This window comes from Thunnus albacares, chromosome 16 (assembly GCF_914725855.1).
Source record: "Thunnus albacares chromosome 16, fThuAlb1.1, whole genome shotgun sequence".
NCBI lineage: Eukaryota > Metazoa > Chordata > Actinopteri > Scombriformes > Scombridae > Thunnus > Thunnus albacares.
This window is the reverse complement of record NC_058121.1, coordinates 10,176,181-10,196,763: the sequence shown is the minus strand read 5'-3', so window position 1 is coordinate 10,196,763 and position 20,583 is coordinate 10,176,181. Positions and strand designations below refer to the sequence as shown.

The 20,583-nt window shown below is 37.9% G+C and overlaps 2 protein-coding genes and 1 long non-coding RNA gene across 3 annotated transcripts; 2 read left to right on the top strand and 1 right to left on the bottom strand.

Moving 5' to 3' along the window:
* The first annotated feature begins 4,513 nt into the window (after positions 1–4,513).
* On the top strand, positions 4,514–14,941 carry rhag (Rh associated glycoprotein). Its single transcript, XM_044377178.1, has 10 exons — positions 4,514–4,811; positions 10,393–10,576; positions 10,755–10,905; positions 11,277–11,424; positions 11,599–11,765; positions 11,865–12,002; positions 12,571–12,692; positions 12,805–12,878; positions 13,031–13,104; positions 13,399–14,941. Exons 1-10 carry the CDS (start codon positions 4,628–4,630, stop codon positions 13,471–13,473), a joined length of 1,317 nt encoding a protein of 438 aa, XP_044233113.1. The 5' UTR covers positions 4,514–4,627; the 3' UTR covers positions 13,474–14,941.
* LOC122999861 lies at positions 12,372–16,542 on the bottom strand. Its single transcript, XR_006407840.1, has 3 exons — positions 16,420–16,542; positions 12,775–12,869; positions 12,372–12,673 (listed from the first exon to the last, which is right to left on the bottom strand). It is a non-coding gene; the product is annotated as an uncharacterized LOC122999861 (long non-coding RNA).
* A 44-nt stretch (positions 16,543–16,586) lies between these two features.
* On the top strand, positions 16,587–20,182 carry si:ch211-22i13.2 (uncharacterized protein LOC553945 homolog). Its single transcript, XM_044377179.1, has 7 exons — positions 16,587–16,729; positions 17,743–17,815; positions 18,178–18,339; positions 18,598–18,656; positions 18,754–18,843; positions 19,584–19,673; positions 19,758–20,182. Exons 1-7 carry the CDS (start codon positions 16,727–16,729, stop codon positions 19,806–19,808), a joined length of 528 nt encoding a protein of 175 aa, XP_044233114.1. The 5' UTR covers positions 16,587–16,726; the 3' UTR covers positions 19,809–20,182.
* Positions 20,183–20,583: the final 401 nt, after the last annotated feature.

Sequence of the window (20,583 nt, the reverse complement as noted above, 5' to 3'; positions counted from 1 at the left end):
AGAGTGCAGAAGGTCTGTATCTTGCAGCGTGAAAGGGGGACTCCTAATGATAACTATAACTCCTAATACTGCTCTTCAAGAGGAGTGATAAGAAGTTCATACTTTAAAGGTTAGAGCACATAATAACAATGCATGTGGAGTTGACCTTTGCATGAGAAGGAGCTGAACAAACACAACCACAGAGGAATGTCCATCACAAATATCAGCAGCAAGGTGGTTCTATCAAGAAATTATATCAATGGGATTTCTCTAAATAAATTCTACTTTTCTATCATAAAAAATGACCTTTGAGCAAATCTGTCTGCTCTTACTTCTCAGATATGAGGAGTTTCATCAAAAAGCAATTATTAGAAGTATATATGAAGCTCTGAACCTCAGTTTGACCCTTACATCTGGTTGACTAAGGCTTGTCCAGGAATGTCCTGACATAGACAGCTACAGAGAACTAAAGTAGTAATTTATGATCCTACCACTTCACCCTTTGAACTCTTACACTCGCCATCTTGCCATTACAGCAAGACTCATGTCTATGACAGATGGACCAAGTCAACTGAGTATCAACTGTACAGTTAGTCGGGTTTCAAAGCAGCACAGGACATCAGAGTGGTCAATGTGGTCATGTAGGTTGCGTAACGGCACGTGTGGATCCGAGACAAAGGATGGAGCACATTTAGGCCTGATGGCTTGTTTATTTTCCATAAATTGGCGCTTTACGGTGGGGTTGTGAGTGAGCAGAGATAAATCGCTTAATGGCTTTCCTGGAATGCGAAGTTCACAGAAAGGCTAGATTAAAACTGATTTGAGCTGATAAAAGAATGCTTTGCTATTTTTTTCATTCCTTAGTAGCTTTAATGTTCAAACTTTCTCTGATTCTGTGAGCCTAAACAGACTGACAGCACTTATTTCCAGCAGCAATAATGGGGTTTGTTTGAAGAAATTGCCAAATTATTTTATATACAACTGACAGAGCTTATTACAGAAAGGAAATGGAGCCAGAATTTGACAATATTTAACATCACAGGCACCGTGAGAGACTCCCATTCTGGATCTCTTGCCAAAACTACAACTACTTTCATGCACAGCATGAACAGAAAGTGTGTTTCCATCCACCTGTTTTGATGCACATTAAAGAACCTGAGAGGAATCACCGGAAATTAGAAAGAAAGTTGAAATACTGCCAAAAAGGTTTTACACTTAACTGAAGTGGAAAAGTTGGTGTGTCAATAAAAAGAAAATGTGATGGGAACAGACACAGCAAAAAAATCATGATGTACATGAAGCATTTCATGTTCCACTGCATGATAGGGACGAAAATCTCTGAAGATAAAAGCTCTGAGAGCTAATGAGGCTGTCAGTTAATGGTTATAGTTATCTGGCTTGTTAGCTTGGTTGCTAATAGAGCAAGAAGTTCAAACAGTTCATTCAAAACAAAACGTACTTGTACGATCGACACCTATCTTATAACTGCCTGTGAACCTTTTCTGTGGAGTTGTGTACTCAAACATCCGAGGGCTAAATAAAAGTGGATGATTAAAAACAGCCTCCTCTGATATGGATTCTCCTTTTGGTTCCCTTAAAGATACGCTCTGTCAAGAAGACTTAATGGTCAACGCAGATATTCACATGTCAAAGTTCATCAAAGCTGAACCTGATGGAAAAACTTACAATATATTGTGACAAAGATATATAAGGAATTGATTTTGCTGCAAAATTTTTTTTATTTTATTTTTAAATGCTGGTGAATAGTTTGACATTTTAAGAAAAATGTTTATCTGCTTTCTTGGCAAGAGTTTGATGACAACATTGATGTTATTCTCATGTCTGAGCGTTAAGCATGAAGCTTGAGCCACGAGCTGAGCATTGCTTAGCATTAAGACAGGAGGCGGGGGGGGGGGGACGACAGCTAGCCTGGCTCTCTCCAAAAGTAAAAATCCAGCTACCAGCACCTCTAAAGCTCATAACACAATTTCAACTATGTTTATTTATTCTGTACACAAAACTTAACTTAACAAACTTATGAAAATGTATAGTTTTAGGGGGAATTTCATGCTGTAACATGGTATCACCAGCAACTTCCAGGCCTCAGCATCTGAGGATCTGCAGTTGTATTATGTACAAGCAGAGTTAGAAGAAATGTTGTTTGAGAGCACTGGTACCTCTAAGGAAACCCCTTGGTGAAATGCGAGACTGAACGTTTACTGTTATTGAACAGTCCTAACTTTACAAACAGGGCTCTCACGCTCTCTATTACAGCTGAGTGGAGGGACATTGAACCTGACAGCTCAAGATCCATTGCAAATTATAGACATAATAACAGGTCATTTCTTAGGGCAAGAGCTACTATGCAAGTACCCCCCCACCCAACCTCTCCCTCAAAAAGCTGTAAGTTAAGAGGAAGCTGTTTAGGGAGTATCTAATTGTCACTGTCATGACTGAATGACCGTGGTAATTAGACCACAAATCCTTCTCCACTGTTCAAGTTTGTTTGTCTGTTAGCTTGTCTATAAAAAAATAACAACATGGATAAGCCTGATGAAAAAGCCTCTCATTATCTGCCAAAAATTAGAGTAAAACCCTGATTGAGTAATGAGTCAGCATGAGTGGATTAGTTCTCACATTGCTGTAGAGTTTCTGATATCTCTCAACATTTGGAAGTCATTTCCCAAACAGTCTGGGAAAACCCTCACTGCACCCAGCTCCAAGACAAACACAAATGTGTTGCTGGCAGTGATTAACTACTCTGCTTGTTCTTAAAGATCTTGGCCCAAATAAAGGACCTCTGGCCTGAGGTAATTTGGTCTCAGATTGTCACCATACTGATTGTGGGAGCCGAGCACTGGCTCACAACCTGCAGGCCGTCAGCATGGATAGTTTCCAGTGGAAAAGGGGGCAGAGTCATGTACATTATGTAATTGTGACTCAAGACAAACACTCAATGGTAAAAGACTTAAACTCTGAAGTAACTTGATCACAGTTACACAAACTGTCCGTAAGGACTGTACAGTATGTGGAATGACAATGTCCAGCAACCAACTCTGTCTCCTTGAAATTACGTTTAAATACTACGCTAGAAACTGGACTTTGTTGAGATTAGTGAAACACACTGTGCTTCGAGTCACTGCTCACTTTTTTCTGAATTAAACCAAGACCGTGATCTTTCCCTAACTTTAACCATAACCATAAAAAAATGTTTGTTATAGCTACCACAAGATCAGAAAATATATATATATTGTCACTAAACGTTTTACTGACGTTATCAACATTTTTGCAACTTCTCATCATGTTGAGAGAAAATGTATTTTAGCTAGCATTATATTTCCTGCACAATATATTACCTGTTGCAATTTAGTAGTATATACAGTTTTTCAGTGTAATTGGCATTACTGAGTCAGTTCTCTGACTTCATGACTGCTCTCCACTTGTGTTACTGTTACACTACATTTCACATGTCACAGATGACCATGTCCATGGTTTTATCACAAAAGTAGAACAAGTAAACACAGCAGCTCACTAGAAAACATGTTTGTTGTTTCCTGCTTCTAGTCTGTTTCCACTCGCTCTAATGAAAATGTCTTTAAACTAACAGACTCAAGAGAATCTTTGGAAATTATGCAATTATACTGTTGCTGCTGTTCAGCAAAAGCTACATTGTCACACTTTAAATCAATCAGTCTAACTAGCTACTTCACAGATTAAGATCATAACATATGATAAGCTAATCAAATATGAGACATTATATAGATTTAAGTACATTAAGCTGACAACTATCATTACCTCGACCAGCTACAACATTAAAATGCTGCTTGCAAATTAATGCATCAGTTATAAACCAATAATGAAATATAACACTGATAGGTGGCATTCAGCATAAAAGTACTTAACTTTACTATTGCATATCTTGCTGATAACACTTCTGTTCTTTTACTTTCTGCATGTATAAAGCACTGAATGCAGGACTTATACTTGTAAGTGAGTGTTTTTACAGTGTTTTGATTACTTTAGTAATGTATCGAAACTGCAGGTGCACCAGTTAAAAAAACTGAACATTTAATATCAAGGGAACAATCATCTGCACAGAGAAAGAGGAACAGTGGTCACTAGAGCGAACAAAACTGTAATTTTATGACTGTTATTCTCTCTGTTTCTTAGGCAAAATACAGATGTAAACAACAAATATCCCCATTAATTTTTAATGCTTTGATCAATATTCTTCTATATTTTAGGACATTAAATAAATGCATCACTGTGAACATCTAGAAGAAGTCAAGAAGTCAACAAACATAACTTTGACAGTGAAACATGGGTGGGAATGAGCAGTCATTAACTCCTTCTCTCATGTCCGCTCACTGACTGGGTGTCATTACGTTTTGTTTTGCTTTGTTTCCTCAGACGTCCAGAGAGGAAACCCATCCCCGTGAGCAAAGCTCACGATGGGGGTGTTCACCATCCAGGCCCCAGTCTTCTGCTCTGTCATTGGTCACCACGAAACCTGCATCAGTTTAAAACCAGACGCCACTTTCTTCCCTCCCTTCACACAGCACAACCCTTAAAAAAAGACAGACAAGGAGGGACTGACAGAGTGAGTGAGTGTGTGTGACTGTGAGAGATAACCAGAGTTGGTCTCAGGATGCCTGCGTATGCCACCAACATGAGGTTGAAGTTCCCCATCTTGGCCTTGGTTTTGGAGATTATCACAATCATCCTGTTTGCAGTGTTTGTGGTCTACGACGATGGAGAAGGTCACGGTCACGGTCATGACTCACACTCCAATGAGACTCACCATGAGCCGGAGCCCATGCAGCTTTACCCCAGTAAGTCTACCTGGGGGCGGTCGCTGAGGGATGCTCTACTGCTGGATGTCTGAATGTTAGGTCACTAGACTATTTTTGAAGAGGTTGAAAGCATGCAAAATTTTAAATTTTCCAAAGTTAATATTCTTAGTAACTGGTAAAAATTCAGCCTAAAACGTTTTAATAATTCAGCCAAGCTTTGTGACACCTCAACAGAGATCCTGCAAAGTTAGATCATCAAGCAACACTTACTGACTCAAATTGTGTGATCTAAAAATGTTAGGAAAATGCTAAAATGCATCTTATTTCTATTTTTTTTTTTAAAGATTTAAAAACATTTTACACATATTCCAAGTTGCTTTACTTCTCTAGTCTTAAACTTTGGAAGAGAAACCTTCTTCACAAGTGTTGTTGTTGAACTGAAAAAGGCCTTCACCTTCATTGGGTGTAATTTTCCAATTACTTGCAAACAGAAATAGAAGAATTTGAAGGCTATTTATTCACACACAGGTCTGCTGAATGCAATAAGAGGAGTCATGGGGTCGCATTCACATCCGTCACAAGTCTTGTCTCCTGCAGGGAAAAGTGTCAGGTCTCATACAGCGGAGGTCACGTGTGATTTACATTACTGTCACACATAGATAATATTGGTCAAAGACAGATGGTCAACGGGGCAAAAAAGTACTTTAACAAGCATTTTATGGAGTGTTTAAAAGCATCATTTTCAAGATGAAGAACTACATATATCTTGCTTAAATGTTTTTGTTCAAACTGAGTGAGCATAGAGCAGTTTCAGGAGATTCTTTGCATCCTCAGCTCTGTGGTTATCTGCATTAAGATAGCTGCAACATTTAACTGTTTTCTAACTGTATGAGTGTCTGCTCATGATTGGGTGGGGCAGGTGTGACACAGAGAGATTAGCTCAATGTCTAGCAGTAAGACCCAGCATATCTTCCACTTCAGATGGGACACCTTGAAATTATTTTTCAGAATTCTCAGAGTCATTATTTGCTCTCTTTTTTATTTTTTATTATACTGGTGCAAGAGCTAGAATGTAATGATCCTCTTTTCTATGTCTTTAAACATATTTAAAGACATTAAAAAAAACTCTGCTCTACATTACTGTAGTAGTGTATTGTGGTAGTATAGCTTCCACAAAACACTTGTATAAGAGTGAGCACAGAGAAACTTTCCACCTTCAGCAGATGAATGTGAAAACAGACTTCTAGTGTCAAACTCTGCACATACATCAAAATAAAGTAACAATAAGCAAAAAACATTTTTGAGTGTGGAGGCTTTAAAAAAAGGGATTTACCTATACCATGTGCTAACACAAAATTGTCATTATGAGATATTAAGGGACATATCTCCATGCATCAGTAAAAAAAAACACACTTGCTTTTGGCACAGCAGGCTCAGTACAGAGCAAAACTATTTTAATTATGCTGAATGTGCTACAGCCATGACCATTTAAAATGCGATTGGCTAACGTGGGTTGCATGCAGAGACATCCTATCCAAAGCATACCAGGCATCTGTAATTATAGGTTCAAAGCGAGACAAATAAGCAGGGAAATGTGGATTGGAGTGAGTACAAAACTATCACGATTTTATCTTCACGGGGCAAATCAGTTAATTTAAAAAAGAAAATGTAAATAGCAGAAACACATTCTGGTTGTCTGGCATGACAAAACACTGCAGAAGTTTCTAATTAAGACTGTTGGGAAGTAATTTTATCTTAATTAGGAGATGATTTGCAGAATGAAAACAGCAAGGCGAGGAAATTTGTTGCTCTAGCAATACGAAAAAGTAATTTATCTTTTTGCACCAGTTGTATTGCTCCTCTACAGACTGCACTACAGTAGGTCCCATGGGGATTCTCTCTAGTCTTGGCTCACCCAGTTCTTCACAAGAGTGTTACAGAGCATTACCTAACATCTGGGGATGGTGCCAGTCACTGTGGCTGCTTTCCAACTTTACCTCCTCGTCTTCAATGTGCTGTTCACTGGGAGCCCCCTACTATAAGGAAAACAAGTCTTAGTCACCCAGCTGAGAGAAGACTGGTGTGTTATTCATACGCCTGTTTCGTGAGACCAGGCTGGAGAATGGGAGGGGGGGGGCAAAAGTTCAAGCTGAAGGGGCAAACAGGTTTTCTTCAGAGCAGGTCCGTGGATGTAAGCCAAATCAGATATTTTCACCTCGACTCACTGCTGCTCAATGTTCAAAATACTGATCGGATGTTATGCAGCATTAAACAACGACACAACAGGATTTTTCATGATAACCCCCACAACTAATTTTGCAATTACTCCTTGTTGAGTCATTAAAAGTCACAACATTTGGAGCCACATCCCCCTCTGTGAGCGTGAAATGAGAGAGGAATGTCTTTTCAAAAGAGAGACAACCACTGACTTGTTTGAAAAGTGAAAGATTCAAATCAGTGTGATACTTTTTAACTCAAGCAGTGTAAAACGTAGGCTAGGTTGACAAGATGAGATATGACTTTAATTTAGTTTTGGAGATGATGAACCTCAGGTTATAATTCTTTTTTGTCAAAGCAAATTAGAGTATTTAAATGAATTTTAAATAAATGAGAAGATTCATCTGATTATATTGACAACAAAGTCATCCTCATTAAAAACAGCATTCAACTGTTATAGTGATTTTAAGCACATATAGAGAGCAGATAAAACATATAAAAACAAAACATTATGCTTAAATCAGCATTTTTAAATTCTGTCTCACTAAAGTAGGTGTAGGTATTTTATTGTTACATGGATTACCAAAAGACATGTTGAAAATGTCCTGACATACTCTGTAAATGTTGTTTATGAAAATAGATGTAGATGAATTTAATGTTCCACATAAGTCCATCATTTAAAAGCTGCTGCATTTTAAACAAGTGCTCGATTTAGTTATATATAATGTAAATGTACCTTGAAGTAGACAAACAGAAATATTTCCATGTTTGATAGTGGTTGAGAGAAATGTAGCACTTGTACCTGATCTCCTTATATCCACATATGTCATATTAAAATGTCTTTATGGACGAGTGGAGTTAAGACATGGAGAAACTCATGCCTGTCTCACTTAGGGCCACAAATAAAGAAACAAACAAAAAACATATTTACTCATAATACAATCATGTGTAATGGATAAAGATGTAATTTAAATGGGACGTTAAATAGAATTTAAAGGAATAGTAGATGAGAGTTACATGAGAAGAGTCATACCATAGTAAATATGAAGCTATAGCCAGCAGCTAGTTAGCTTAGCTTAGCATAAAGACTGCACACAAGGGAAAACAGATAGCCTGGCTCTGTCCAAAGGAAACAAAATCAGCCTATCATCACCTCTAAAGCTGCAGAGAACTTCCAGACCAGAAAAGTATTAAGTGCATATATCCCAAAATGTTAAACTATTCCTTTCAGACTGCAGCACAACAAAATGTATTTTCAGTGACTAAAGTAGGGGAGACCAGGGGCAATTGTAACAATTTTTGGTTTTGATGTCATTACTCAAAAACCTCTCAAACTATTTCGATACAATTTTTATGTAGGTAACCTGTATCTGTGTTCTACTTGTTAACGTTCATCAAATGTTTTTACAGGCAATGTTAGAGTCACAATATTGACTGAAACACTAGAAGTCGAATGTTACATCTGCCCCCACATGCAGGGGCGACTGTATCAGCATATGGGGCCCACAAGTAATACCTTTATATAAATACCAAGGACCAATAAACTCCCAAGAATATAAATAAAGTTAAAACAATTTAATATCCATTGAACAATTAATTTCAGTTGAATTAAAACAGTATAATTAATCATATAATTATACAAGTATTAAAATAATTTCTAATGAATAAGCAACAGAAACAGCAAGACACAAAAAACAGGGTTTCCCCTCATCAGCATTTAGATATACAGTGGAAACCACCTATAGTGATCATGGTTGAGCAACAGCTTATATGGATCAAAAAGCTTGAGACAGAATCATTCCTATACAAACGCTGTTTAAATAATTCACTTATAGTAATCAATAGTCCACTTACAGTGTTCATTTTGGGTCTTTTCATACATGAAAACATGGGGAAAAAAATAAAATTACTGTAAATTTTATTAATTTTTTTATACCTTACTCCCATGTTACAAGTATGATACGTAATTAGCGGCTGTGGCACCATTAACAGGCAACACACCTCCACAGGTTTGTGTGGAGGGGTGTGGGCGTGTTTATTTGTAACTGCCGTGAAACAATCAGAAAACAACGTTTTGTTCTTCTCATTCATCGGCTTTCTCGCTACCACTGCTCGCTCTCCTCATCCACTCTCTAGCTCGCTCGACCACTGCTTCTCTCTCTCTCTCTTTCTCTTGTCTTTTTTAAAATGAGTTGGGAAGCCGTCGGCAGCAAAACTGCAGCAAGATGCAGCAGCGAAACAAGCATTTGAAACAGCTGTACTGTATTTTGAAACAATCAATAAAATTCAGTAAATAGCGAAGCTGCCTGTTTCATTACTTTTTATTCATGTATTAAACATACAAATGTCAATTAGATGGTAGTCTGCATGAGAAATAAAGAAAGAATAAAAACTCGGTTATAACCCGGACAGATGTGATCACAATAAGCGGTTTACACTGTAGTTAAAACAATTTTAACCTAATAATTTTATAATGTTAAGACAGGTTAGGGAAAATACTGTAGATGAAACAAATTACTTTCATATCTCAAAAATGAGTCTTGGCAGAAAAAAATTGACAAGCATGACGCATCAGATTGTCCTTTGGCAGGCAGAGAGGGATCATCACAGAGCATACATAATGACTTTCATGGCTCTGTCTCATTTCTGATTGGTACAATTTGAGATATTACAATTGCCCCTCGTCACGATTGCCCCCCGTCTCTCCTACAAGTGTCCGTCCTGTCTAGACAATCCTGGCTACCTTCAGCCTCACGAAGGAAATGAAGCCCATTGTTTCACAGCCTGTGCATATCTCCACCTATTTTACACATAAGGGGCTTATCATATCAAGCTTAAAGGCTTTCGGGAAACAGAAGTCAAGAATCTGAAAATGAACGTTCCTTAACCCTGATTTATACAGTTATCTACACTTAACAAAAACACCAACTATGGATAATGAAACATCCTGCTGTTTGCTAAATGCCTCCTCCCTCTGAGACTTCATATGTTTAAACTAATTAAGATCATATGCACTTAATAGAAGCAGCGCAAGGCCATAAACACATAAACAGGAACATCATGAGCATTTTTCCAGAAGCCCATTCTGAGTGTGATTGAATTGCTTTTCCAGCCTACAGGTCACGGCTGACAATACAGCCCCTGTGGGAGGAAATGACCCCTGTGAATACCAGTAACTGGCCAATAAATATTTTAAACTTCAAAGTCAAAAGAATACCACCATGGACAGCAAAGTCGTAGCAAATAGCGTATTTCTAATTGAAGGCAGCGCATCATAAAAGTGTTTCATCTGATTCAATTTCATCCCCACATTTAGCTGAGGCTAAAGTGGGACTCTGGCAACAAAGCAGGGCCCTGTCATCAAATCAGCGGCACAACTGACGTCCTTTTCCCATGTTTCCAGTGTTCCAGGATGTCCACGTCATGATCTTCATTGGCTTCGGGTTCCTGATGACCTTCCTGAAGAGATACGGGTTCAGCAGCGTGGGCGTCAACCTACTCCTGGCCGCCTTCGGCCTGCAGTGGGGCCTCCTCATGCAGGGCATCTGGCACATGGATGACGGCAAGATCAAAGTCAGCATCTTCAAGTACGGCTGTTGTTTCTGCACTCTGTTGTTTTCATAAGCCCCTGACTAACATTCATGCAGTTAAATATACATCACCACTTAGTTGCTGTTAAGTAAACCAATGACCTGTTAGATGTTGAGAAGCTCTATTTTATCATTTCTGTTGTCCTAATGACTTGTTTTCTTCTCTCTCCTGAAGAATAATCAATGCAGACTTCAGCACAGCTACAGTCCTGATCTCCTTTGGAGCCGTTCTGGGTAAAACCAGCCCTGTGCAGCTCCTCATCATGACCATACTGGAGATCACCATCTTCTCTGTCAATGAGCATCTAGTGGCAAATGTACTCCAAGTGAGTACAGTTGGACACATGCATGTGTTGATGTACTACATGAGCAAAATGCAGCATTCATTTCTGCATTATGACCGGGAACGTTCACTCTGTAGACTCAATTTTAAAGATCCCCTCCACACATGTTTTAAGAGATATAAAAATGCTTTATTTTGAATAATAATTTGTGTCTGAGATGTTTAAAATAGATTTGTTTCAATAGATTTTTTTTTTTTTGCTGCAGTTGTAGTTGTGATGTCATACTCTGCACAAACATCTTTCTGCACAGTGGAGCTCAAACATTGACAATAAGCAAAACACATTTTGAGTGGAGGGAGACATTAATAAATATGGATTGGTATGACTGGATTGTGTCGCCTTTTCTTTCACAGGCAAATGATGTTGGAGCATCTATGATCATCCATGCCTATGGAGCCTACTTTGGGCTGGCTGTGGCTAGAGTACTTTACAGACCAGGTTTGAGGAATGGACACGAGAACGACGGATCTGTTTATCACTCTGATCTGTTTGCTATGATTGGTAAGAGCCAGTTACACTTTCAACTGACCTCACTGGTTCATCCCAGGCCTCTTGCACATGTATGTCATCTAGTGGACACAAATAACCATGCAAATATAAATCCATAAATGCCAAACTGCAGTGTTATTTGATATGAATGAGATTTTTAAAATTTATCGTCACTCTTTTCTACAGGAACCGTCTTTCTGTGGATGTTCTGGCCCAGTTTTAACTCAGCCATCGCTGATGAGGGCTTTACTCAGCTCACAGCAGTGGTCAACACCTACCTTTCCCTGGCCGCCTGTGTGCTCTCTGCCTACGCCATCTCCAGCCTTGTGGAGCACAAAGGAAAACTGGATATGGTCAGAAAACTGTGCTTTAGCATCCACAGCAGCACTGTTTCAGAAATTGTCAGAATCAGAAATGTGATTTACTTGTTTTTATGTCTTGATATATTACAGGTGCACATCCAGAATGCCACCCTGGCTGGTGGTGTTGCCGTGGGAACATGCGCTGACATGAACATCGGGCCATTTGGCGCTATGCTGATTGGATTTGTGGCTGGCATCGTTTCTACCCTGGGCTTCAAGTTCCTAACTGTGAGTTTATAGTCAAGCAAATGTGCAAAAGTAAAAAGACACCAATATTGATAGTTTTAAGTTATAATTTCATTAAAAGTTATTAAATTTTAATTTAAGGTGTAAACTTGATTGGAAATTTTTAAGTATTAAAATGGGAAAATAAAACAGATTTTAGCTCCTCCAATGTGAATTTAGTTGCTCTTCTGTGACAGTAAACTGAACATCTTTGGGTTTTGAAATGTTGGTAGGATAAGACAGGACATTTGAAAATGTCACCATGAGGTCTGAGAAACTGTGATTGGCATTTTCCACAATTTGCTGACATTTTGTAGATTAATCAAGAAAATAATCTGTACATATGATAATGAAACCCTTACTTGCAGAAAATTTGATACTCAACTCAAACATGTTTATCAGCCAAAATTTTTCATTTGTATAGATGGAATCCAGTATATTTTGGTGATATGAAGACTGAACTTCATGCCATTTTAATTTTTAAATCAAAATGCATATTTTGCCCTTTCAAATCCTTTTTGGAAAGTCAATCCTTTGGTTGTAACAAGATGCCTTTTTTCCTCTTCTATAGCCTATCCTGGCATCCAACCTGGGCATCCAGGATACCTGTGGTGTCCACAATCTGCACGGCATGCCTGGCATCCTGGGCGGGTTGGCTGGTATTGTTGCCGTGGCTTTGGGCAAGAAAGAGGGGTAAGGGTCACTCACCACAATATTATATTTTAGCTTTGAAAAAATGCAATACTTCAGCTAAATGTCAATTTGCAGCTCTTACATTCATGTCTCCCTTCCTCCTCCTCTATAGAGGTGATCCTGCCATGCAAGCTGCTGCCTTGGCTTCATCTCTCGGGTTCGCTTTGGTTGGAGGTGCTGTTACAGGTGGGTGGAGATGAAAAATGAGACCATATGTGACACGGTATAACAGATATATTTCTGAGCACAGGGTTTCTTATGATTTAGCAAAAAGGGCAACATCCTGAGCTGAGCATGCATGCTGGGTGACTGAACAATTCCTCTTCTTCTTCTTCAAGGTTTAATAATGAAGTTGCCGTTCTGGGGACAGCCTCCAGACCAGAACTGCTTCGATGACTCTATTTACTGGGAGGTAAGAGATCCCAATCCTCATAAATATTACCTCCGGTCTCAGACTGCTGACCATTGCAAGTGATAGATGCGGTAGCCCAATATTTTTTTTAAGTTATTAAATCAGTGATTTAGGGATCATATCAGATAAATGTGGTTCATTCATAGAAAACCTTTTTTTCCAATGATGATTTGAAGACTATTTGAAATATCTGGTATTGCATATCAGCCAATAACCGTTTGCTGTCTTCATTATGTAAACTCATGTCTCTTTGATTATTGTACAGACAAATGATTTAGGATAATTGTTTTCCAGGTTCCCGCTGAGGAGGAGGAGAACGAGGAGAGCATGGCTCACGGCGATCACGCAAAGAACAAAGCAGAGGTTTAAAGATTTGAGCTAGAAATGAAGTTTTGAGCAAAAAATCATTCATCAGTTAAACATCAACAACAACTTGGAGTATTTTTCATCATAGTATAGTTTACATTTTTAATCTGGGACACAATAGAGACTCCAACATATATATATATATATATATATATATATATATACCTGTATAGATACATATAGGTAATCTGATTCTTACAATTGATAACTTAAGGATTTGGTTAATTCCATTTACTCTGAGAAAAAAAAACATATTTTAGGAATTTGAAAGGAGAACAGAAACCATCAGGGATTTTTTTTAAACACTGAAAATTGTGATCAGCAGTTCACAACAGTCATGAGCCACTGTACAACTCATAGTGGGTCACACCATAGCTTCACTGTTGAAACACTTCTATAAGCTTTTTCTTTATTTCATTTTATAGTATAAAAAAAGCATGTTTTAAGATATTAGTATAGTGTGTATTTTCCTTCATACATTCTTTTATATTTCCATACACTTGGCATACGTATCTGTGCTGAGGCTTTAGGTCAAAGACAGGAATCAAACCAGGCTTTGATCTGCTGTTTCGTGTTACCTCACTGGAGCCCAGACCTTCTGCAAGGAGCCAGAGTCAGACTGTGTGAAGTCAGCTCGGCTCTGACGTGGGCTGGGATAGTAGCATAATGTTCTTGTAACTAATGAACTTTTGTGTGGCTTATCTTTCACCACTTCCGAGCATTTTCTATCCATCTGAGGGCAGCTGTACAATTTCTTCAATGCAATGATGAGCTGTGCATTTAGCATTAAAGCGGCTGTCACCTTGCAAGCTGTGGTTAATGTTTTTTTTTTCCTGTTTTCTATTTACATCCAATGTACTCTTTCGTGTACATACAGTTTAGCATTTAGATGGATTGACATGGTCAGTTTGATTAAAGCCCTGCACTGTCAAAGAAAAACTGGTACTGCATGTTTTCAGATATCTTTAGAAGAATGCAACAGGATCTTGCACATTTATTTTACGTGCAAATGAGACAAAAACTTAATTTTTTTTAACCTATTTTCACCTTAATATTACCTTTTTATGTATCAGTTGGTCTGTTTTCGATCTCTTTATTTTTTTCTGTAGGTGAACTGCAGTTAAAGAGTCTTTTTCACTCTGAGTATTGAACCGTCACACATGCGACAAGCCCTTCTGTGTCTATCACAGGATTAGACTTCAATTTGTCTGCTTGATATCTTTTGAATCTGCATGATGCTGCAGTGCTGACGGACAGATTTTTATTGTGTTAAACATCAAAGCACAGGACTGCGGGGCTAGATGAAACTGACTACATGTAGACTTAATCAATTATATTTTGGTTTGTCAGATTATGTATGAAGCTCAGACCACTGAAACACATCAAGATTTTGTATTTTTATACAGTGGGCATGTGCTCTTATTTGTATAATATACTAATACTGTCATAATAAATATGTTTTTGTACAATACCAGTGATTATGTGTTTTTTTGTTATAGTACTTCAACATTAATAACAATCTTGATTGTGAGCCCAGATATTTTTGGAAATATTACAGTCTTATGGTGTCTTTAAGTCAGAGGTAAATGATGAATGAATAAATTCTGTGACTTTTAACTGTGTCTGATGTGTGACTCTAAGGATGCAGCGTCAATCAGTCAGTCTACCACTAATAGTTCACACCATAGCCCGACTGATAAGATAAATGAACAAAATTTCATTATGATTCCTTAAATTCATGTATTAAAGAATAGTGATGAAGGTTAAATACTGAGTGGGACATTTTACAGTTGTAAAGTAAACCTGTCAGTGCTCTCTGGTGGACAAACTATGTAACAGCGTGATTGTTCCTAAAGCAACTCAAACATACCTTTGGCATTTCTATACAGCAATTACTTGGTAGGTATCCAACATATACATGTATGTTGATTAGAGCTGCAACAATTAGTCAATTAATCAATTAGCCGATCGACAAAATTAATCAGAAACTATTTTGATAATTAAATAATTAAATAATTGTTTTTTAAGCAAGAATGCAAAACATTTGCTGGTTTCAGCTTCTCAGATGTGAGGATTAATCGTTTTGACTGAATTTTTAGGACAAAATGTGAAAATTTTCTGGTTCCAGCTTCCTGAGTGTGAATATCTCCTTGTTTCTTTAGTCTCCTGTGACAGTTAACTGAATATCTTTGGGTTGTGGACTGTTGGTTGGGACAAAACAAGACATTTTAGGTTGCATCTTGGACTTTGGGAAACAGTGATCAACATTTTCTGACATTTTATGGACCAAACATTGTTGGTTGCAGCCCCACAAATGCTGGCATGCTAACATGCTAAACTAAGATGGTAACCATGGTAAACACCTAGTATTCATACTGGCTATTAAAAGATCCCCATCAAATGTGCTTTCAATGTAAGTGATGGAGGCAAAATCCACAGTGTGTCCACACAGTCATTTTGTGCAAAAATGCATTTAAAAGTTTATCTGAAGCCTATATGAGGCTTCAACAGTCTGAGTTAGTCATATCAAGTGGATATCTGCCACATTTACAGTCTTTTTAGCATCAAATTCCCTCTTTGTGTCTCCCTGTTGAGTTGCGGTGGAATTATAGTAACAAGAAGAGGGACTAAAAAGACTGTAATGTTGAAAGATATCTACTTGATTTGGCTAATTTGGACGGCTGAAGCTTCATATTAGCTTCAGATAAACTTTTAAATACATTTTTTGCACAGAAGAAGGACTGTGGATTTTGTACCCCATCACTTACATTGTAAGTGCATTATGAAGGGATCTTTTTATGGTCAGTATGAACAGTAAGAATAATTATGGAAAAACCTATTTCAATGCTCATTTGGGCACGTGACTTGTTTTAAGACACACTTGAAAAAATTGTGAACCCGTCTTTTAATGTATTAACTGAGCAGTATGTTGTTGTTTAAAAGTCTTACCTGTTCAATACTCTTCACAAGCAGCACTGTTATTCATTCCTTCCAATTATCTAATTATTCATCTAATTGTTATTATACATCTATGCACCGTACACACATGTTATTTTCTCTCTTCACCGATAGAGGCGCTGTTGGTTGTTTCCCTCCCTTGTTTTGAACGTAGCGAGCAGCGGTGCATTCTGGGATACAAAATGTCTCCTAAGAGTGCTAGCTAATGCTAACGTCGGCGACTTAACTGCGAATAAATATATATTTTACCTTGTAGTGTTCGTATATTTCTCATATTAAACTATATTCAGCCGCCGCCATGGTGAGTACTGACCTGCTTCTTATACTGACAGCAGGAATTTAACAGCTTAAGTAAACGAAGCCTTAACAATCAGCACCAGAGAAGGGATAATTAATGCCGATATTTCAGTGTGATAACGATCAATAAGTTTGTAAACAAAGCCTCAACTGTTAGCTCTATGTCTGTTTTAATCGATTAGGTGAAACTATTATGTGAAAGGTAATGAGCTAATGATCCAGCTCGCAGTTAGAAATACAAACATTTCTCCTGAGGTGGAAGAAGTATTCAGATCCTTTACTTAAGTAAAAGTACCAATACAGCAATGTAAAAATACTCATGCATGAAAAATCCTACTTAAGTAAAAGTACATAAGTATTATCAACTTAATGTAGTTTAGGTATTGCAGTAAAAGTAGAGGTTTGGTCCCTCTGACTGATATATTATTATATATGACATCATTAGATTATTAATACTTAAGCATCAGTGTTGGAGCAGCATGTTACTGTTGTAGCTGCTGGAGGTGGAGCTAGTTACAACTACTTTATATACAGTTAGCTAGTTTAGTCCAGTGGTTCCCAACCTAGGGGTCAGGCCCCTCTAAAGGGTCACCAGAGAAATCTGAGGGGTCGTGAGATGATTAATGGGAGAAGAAAGAAGAAAAACAAAGTTCTGATACACAAATCTGTTTTCAGTTTTTGGACTTTTTCTCTAATCTTTGATTTTTGGTGAAATATTGGATCATTTGAAGATTTATAAGAGGGAAAAATCACTATTTGGTGGAGCTGTTAACAACTTATAGACATCTGAAATGTGACCCCGACTACACACTGCTTTTTGTTAGACGTCAAAAGTTAAGAAGGTTTGAAAGCACTGGTCAAATCTTCATCTGAAAAGTAACTGAAGCTGTCAGATAAATGTAGTGGAGTAGAAAGTAGCATCAAATGGAAACACTCAATTAAGTACTTCAAAATTGTACTTAAGTACAGTACTTGAGTAAATGTACTTTCCACTACTGCATTTCTCTTTGTTTCTAGTCAACAAAAGCGGAGTGCAGAGTATCCAGTTCCAGCTCCAGAACAGATGAAAGGAGGAGATCAAGCAGCAGAGGCAAGACAACCTGAAATATAAACTCACCATCATATCAAAAATAAAACATCCACAGTGTCTCTTCTCTCATTTTCATTGCTTTCTGATAACACTGAGCAGTTTAAAGACTGAACATCACATCCCAGTTTCAAGAGCCATTTTCATTACTTCACTAGACTGTTCAGTTTAAATTAGAATCTCCAAATAGTAGTGTTGTTATTACCAGAAATGGCAGATACTGTAAGTTCACTGTTTGTTACCATTAGTCATTGCTGACGTTATTTCTTGCTTTTAATACGAATCAGTTGCCGCCTTCTGTTCAAATGTGAAACTATCTTCGTATTTCGGTTCATTTTTTGACTGATGTGTCACCTGTTTTTCAGGACGAGAAAAAAAGAAGCGGAAACGCAGCCGTAGCAGATCTTCCTCGTCATCCTCTTCCACTTCATCGTCGTCATCTTCGTCATCTTCATCCTCGTCGTCCTCTTCCTCATCAGGCTCGTCACACTCATCCAGCCGCAGTCGGAGTAGCTCCAGCAGTCGCGGTAAGTGTATTTTTAAAGACTTTGGTAAATGTAATAAGCTTTGGCTTGTAAAATCTTTGTGGCCAAATAAATTTGTCCTAAAATGAATTTTTCACAGATTTTTTTGAAGTGCTGAGAAGAAACGCTGAATTCATATCTAATGCTTTTATGGATATATTTTGCAAATTGTTTTAACAATCCACATAGGAAGTCTCTTTTTTCATCATAACTAATATTCATGGTTAGTTATGATTCATTGTGCTTTGTTGTTGTTTTTAGACCGCAGTAAATCCAGAAAGCAATCTAAGAAGAGGAAAAAGGAGAAACAACCCAAAAAAGTAATTTTTTGTGTTTGGTTTCATGCATTGACAATTTAAAGTGATGATTTTTCTCACAAAAAAAATAAGTTTTACTTTGTTTTGTATTCTTGAGCAGAAAGGGAAGAAAGAGAAGAGGCATAAACGTAAAAAGGACAAGAAATCCAAAGGAGGAGAAGAAAACTCAGGACCTGTACAGATCTCCAAGGTGACACAATGTGCACACAGTAAAATCACTGTTTGTTTGTTCACGGCCATGTTTGACAAAAAAATGCCTTTTCTGACCTGCGTGTCTGTTTGTGTATTGTTATCCAAAAATGCGATGTAGATAACTTTCTTGTATTTTCACAGATCAGTTTTACGCTCAGTCAAATGCATATGAAGATATTCATCATGTAAAATGTGATCATCACCCATCAAATGAAACATCCAAGTCTATCCTGCTAACTAGCACTAGCAACGTTAACAAAAGTCTGTATCTATGAATATATAGTGTGTATATTTGTGTTCAAACATTCAGCACTTGGCCTCACACTCGGCATAAACATGTCGCTCCAGCTCATGCTCCACCACTTCTTCCGTGAAGTGTGAATGATCACCTTAAAGCTACCATCTGTGTCCACTGGCCATGTTTGAACAGGCTACTTTAATCTATTTAATTAAATCACTCTAAAATCAAGTCCACTCCATTACGTTTTGCTCCAAACTGCACCTAAACACACTAAACCTCCACAACATAATTTTATCTCAAGGCCATTTAACTGGATCTTATTGGGTAATGTGGTTAAAGTGATATTGATCGTTTTAGAACATGTTTGGAAGGTTTTGTTGGCCGAAGCTGATATATTTAAATTCATTTTTCCTTACATGGCACACACACCAATGCAGGTACTTTTAGAACCTAGATTTTTTTGTATTCTAGTCTCAAAGTTTCTTTTTTTCTTTCAGTACTTGAAGGAGAGGAAGAAAGGCAAGTACAGTATGATCTCAGGAAAGAAGATAAAGATGAAAGTAAAGAAGTCAAAGAAAGATAAACAGGTAATCTCAATCCCTTATTGCAGTCAAGCGAGCGAGTTCGTTTTTACAGAGTCATAATGGATTCTTATGTGCTTTTACTTACAGCGGGACAAAAATCGAGCAGAACTTCTCGAGTTCTTGAACTCTACTCTGTGAGGCCACTGTGGACACCAGAAGTCGTGCTCGGGCTCGGACACGGCAGCAGAACTCAGGAAACAACGAGCTGGCTGTCCAGGAGAATAAATAGGAAGGGGTTTCTATGGAAGAGATGATGAATAAGACTTGTATCGACACACAGAGGAGCAGCACCGAGCTGGATGGAGTGAAGGAGCATGTCACCATGCATTCAGACCACGAGCCACGTTTTTACCACATATTGTCCAGCTTAGCCTGATAGCTGTTGTGAAATGTGAAGAGTTAAAGGACGGCTTCTGTTGGAAAGGCTGTTGACTCAGGAGCCCAAATGAACATTGAAATATGTTTTTCTTGCCATGATCATTCTTCCTGTTCATACTGACCATTAGAAGATCCCTTCATAAAGCACTTACATTGTAAGTGATGGGGGGCAAAATCCACAGTCGTCCCTCTGTGCAAAAATGTAGTTAAGTTTATTTGAAGCTAATATGAAGCTTCAGCTGTTCAAACACTGTCTGAGGAAACACAGAGAGGGAATTTGATGCTAGAAAGACTGTAAATATAGCAGATGTCCACTTGATATGACTAACTCAGACTGCTGAAAGCTCATAAAGCTTCAGATAAACTTTTAAATGCATTTTTGCACAAAATAACTCTGGATTTTGCCTCCATCACTTACATTGAAAGCACTTTTTATAGCCAGTTTGAACAGGAGGAATGATTACAGCGAGGAAAACCTCTTTTACCGTTCATATGGGCACCTGACTGTTGTTTTAAAACAGACTTGAAAAATTGT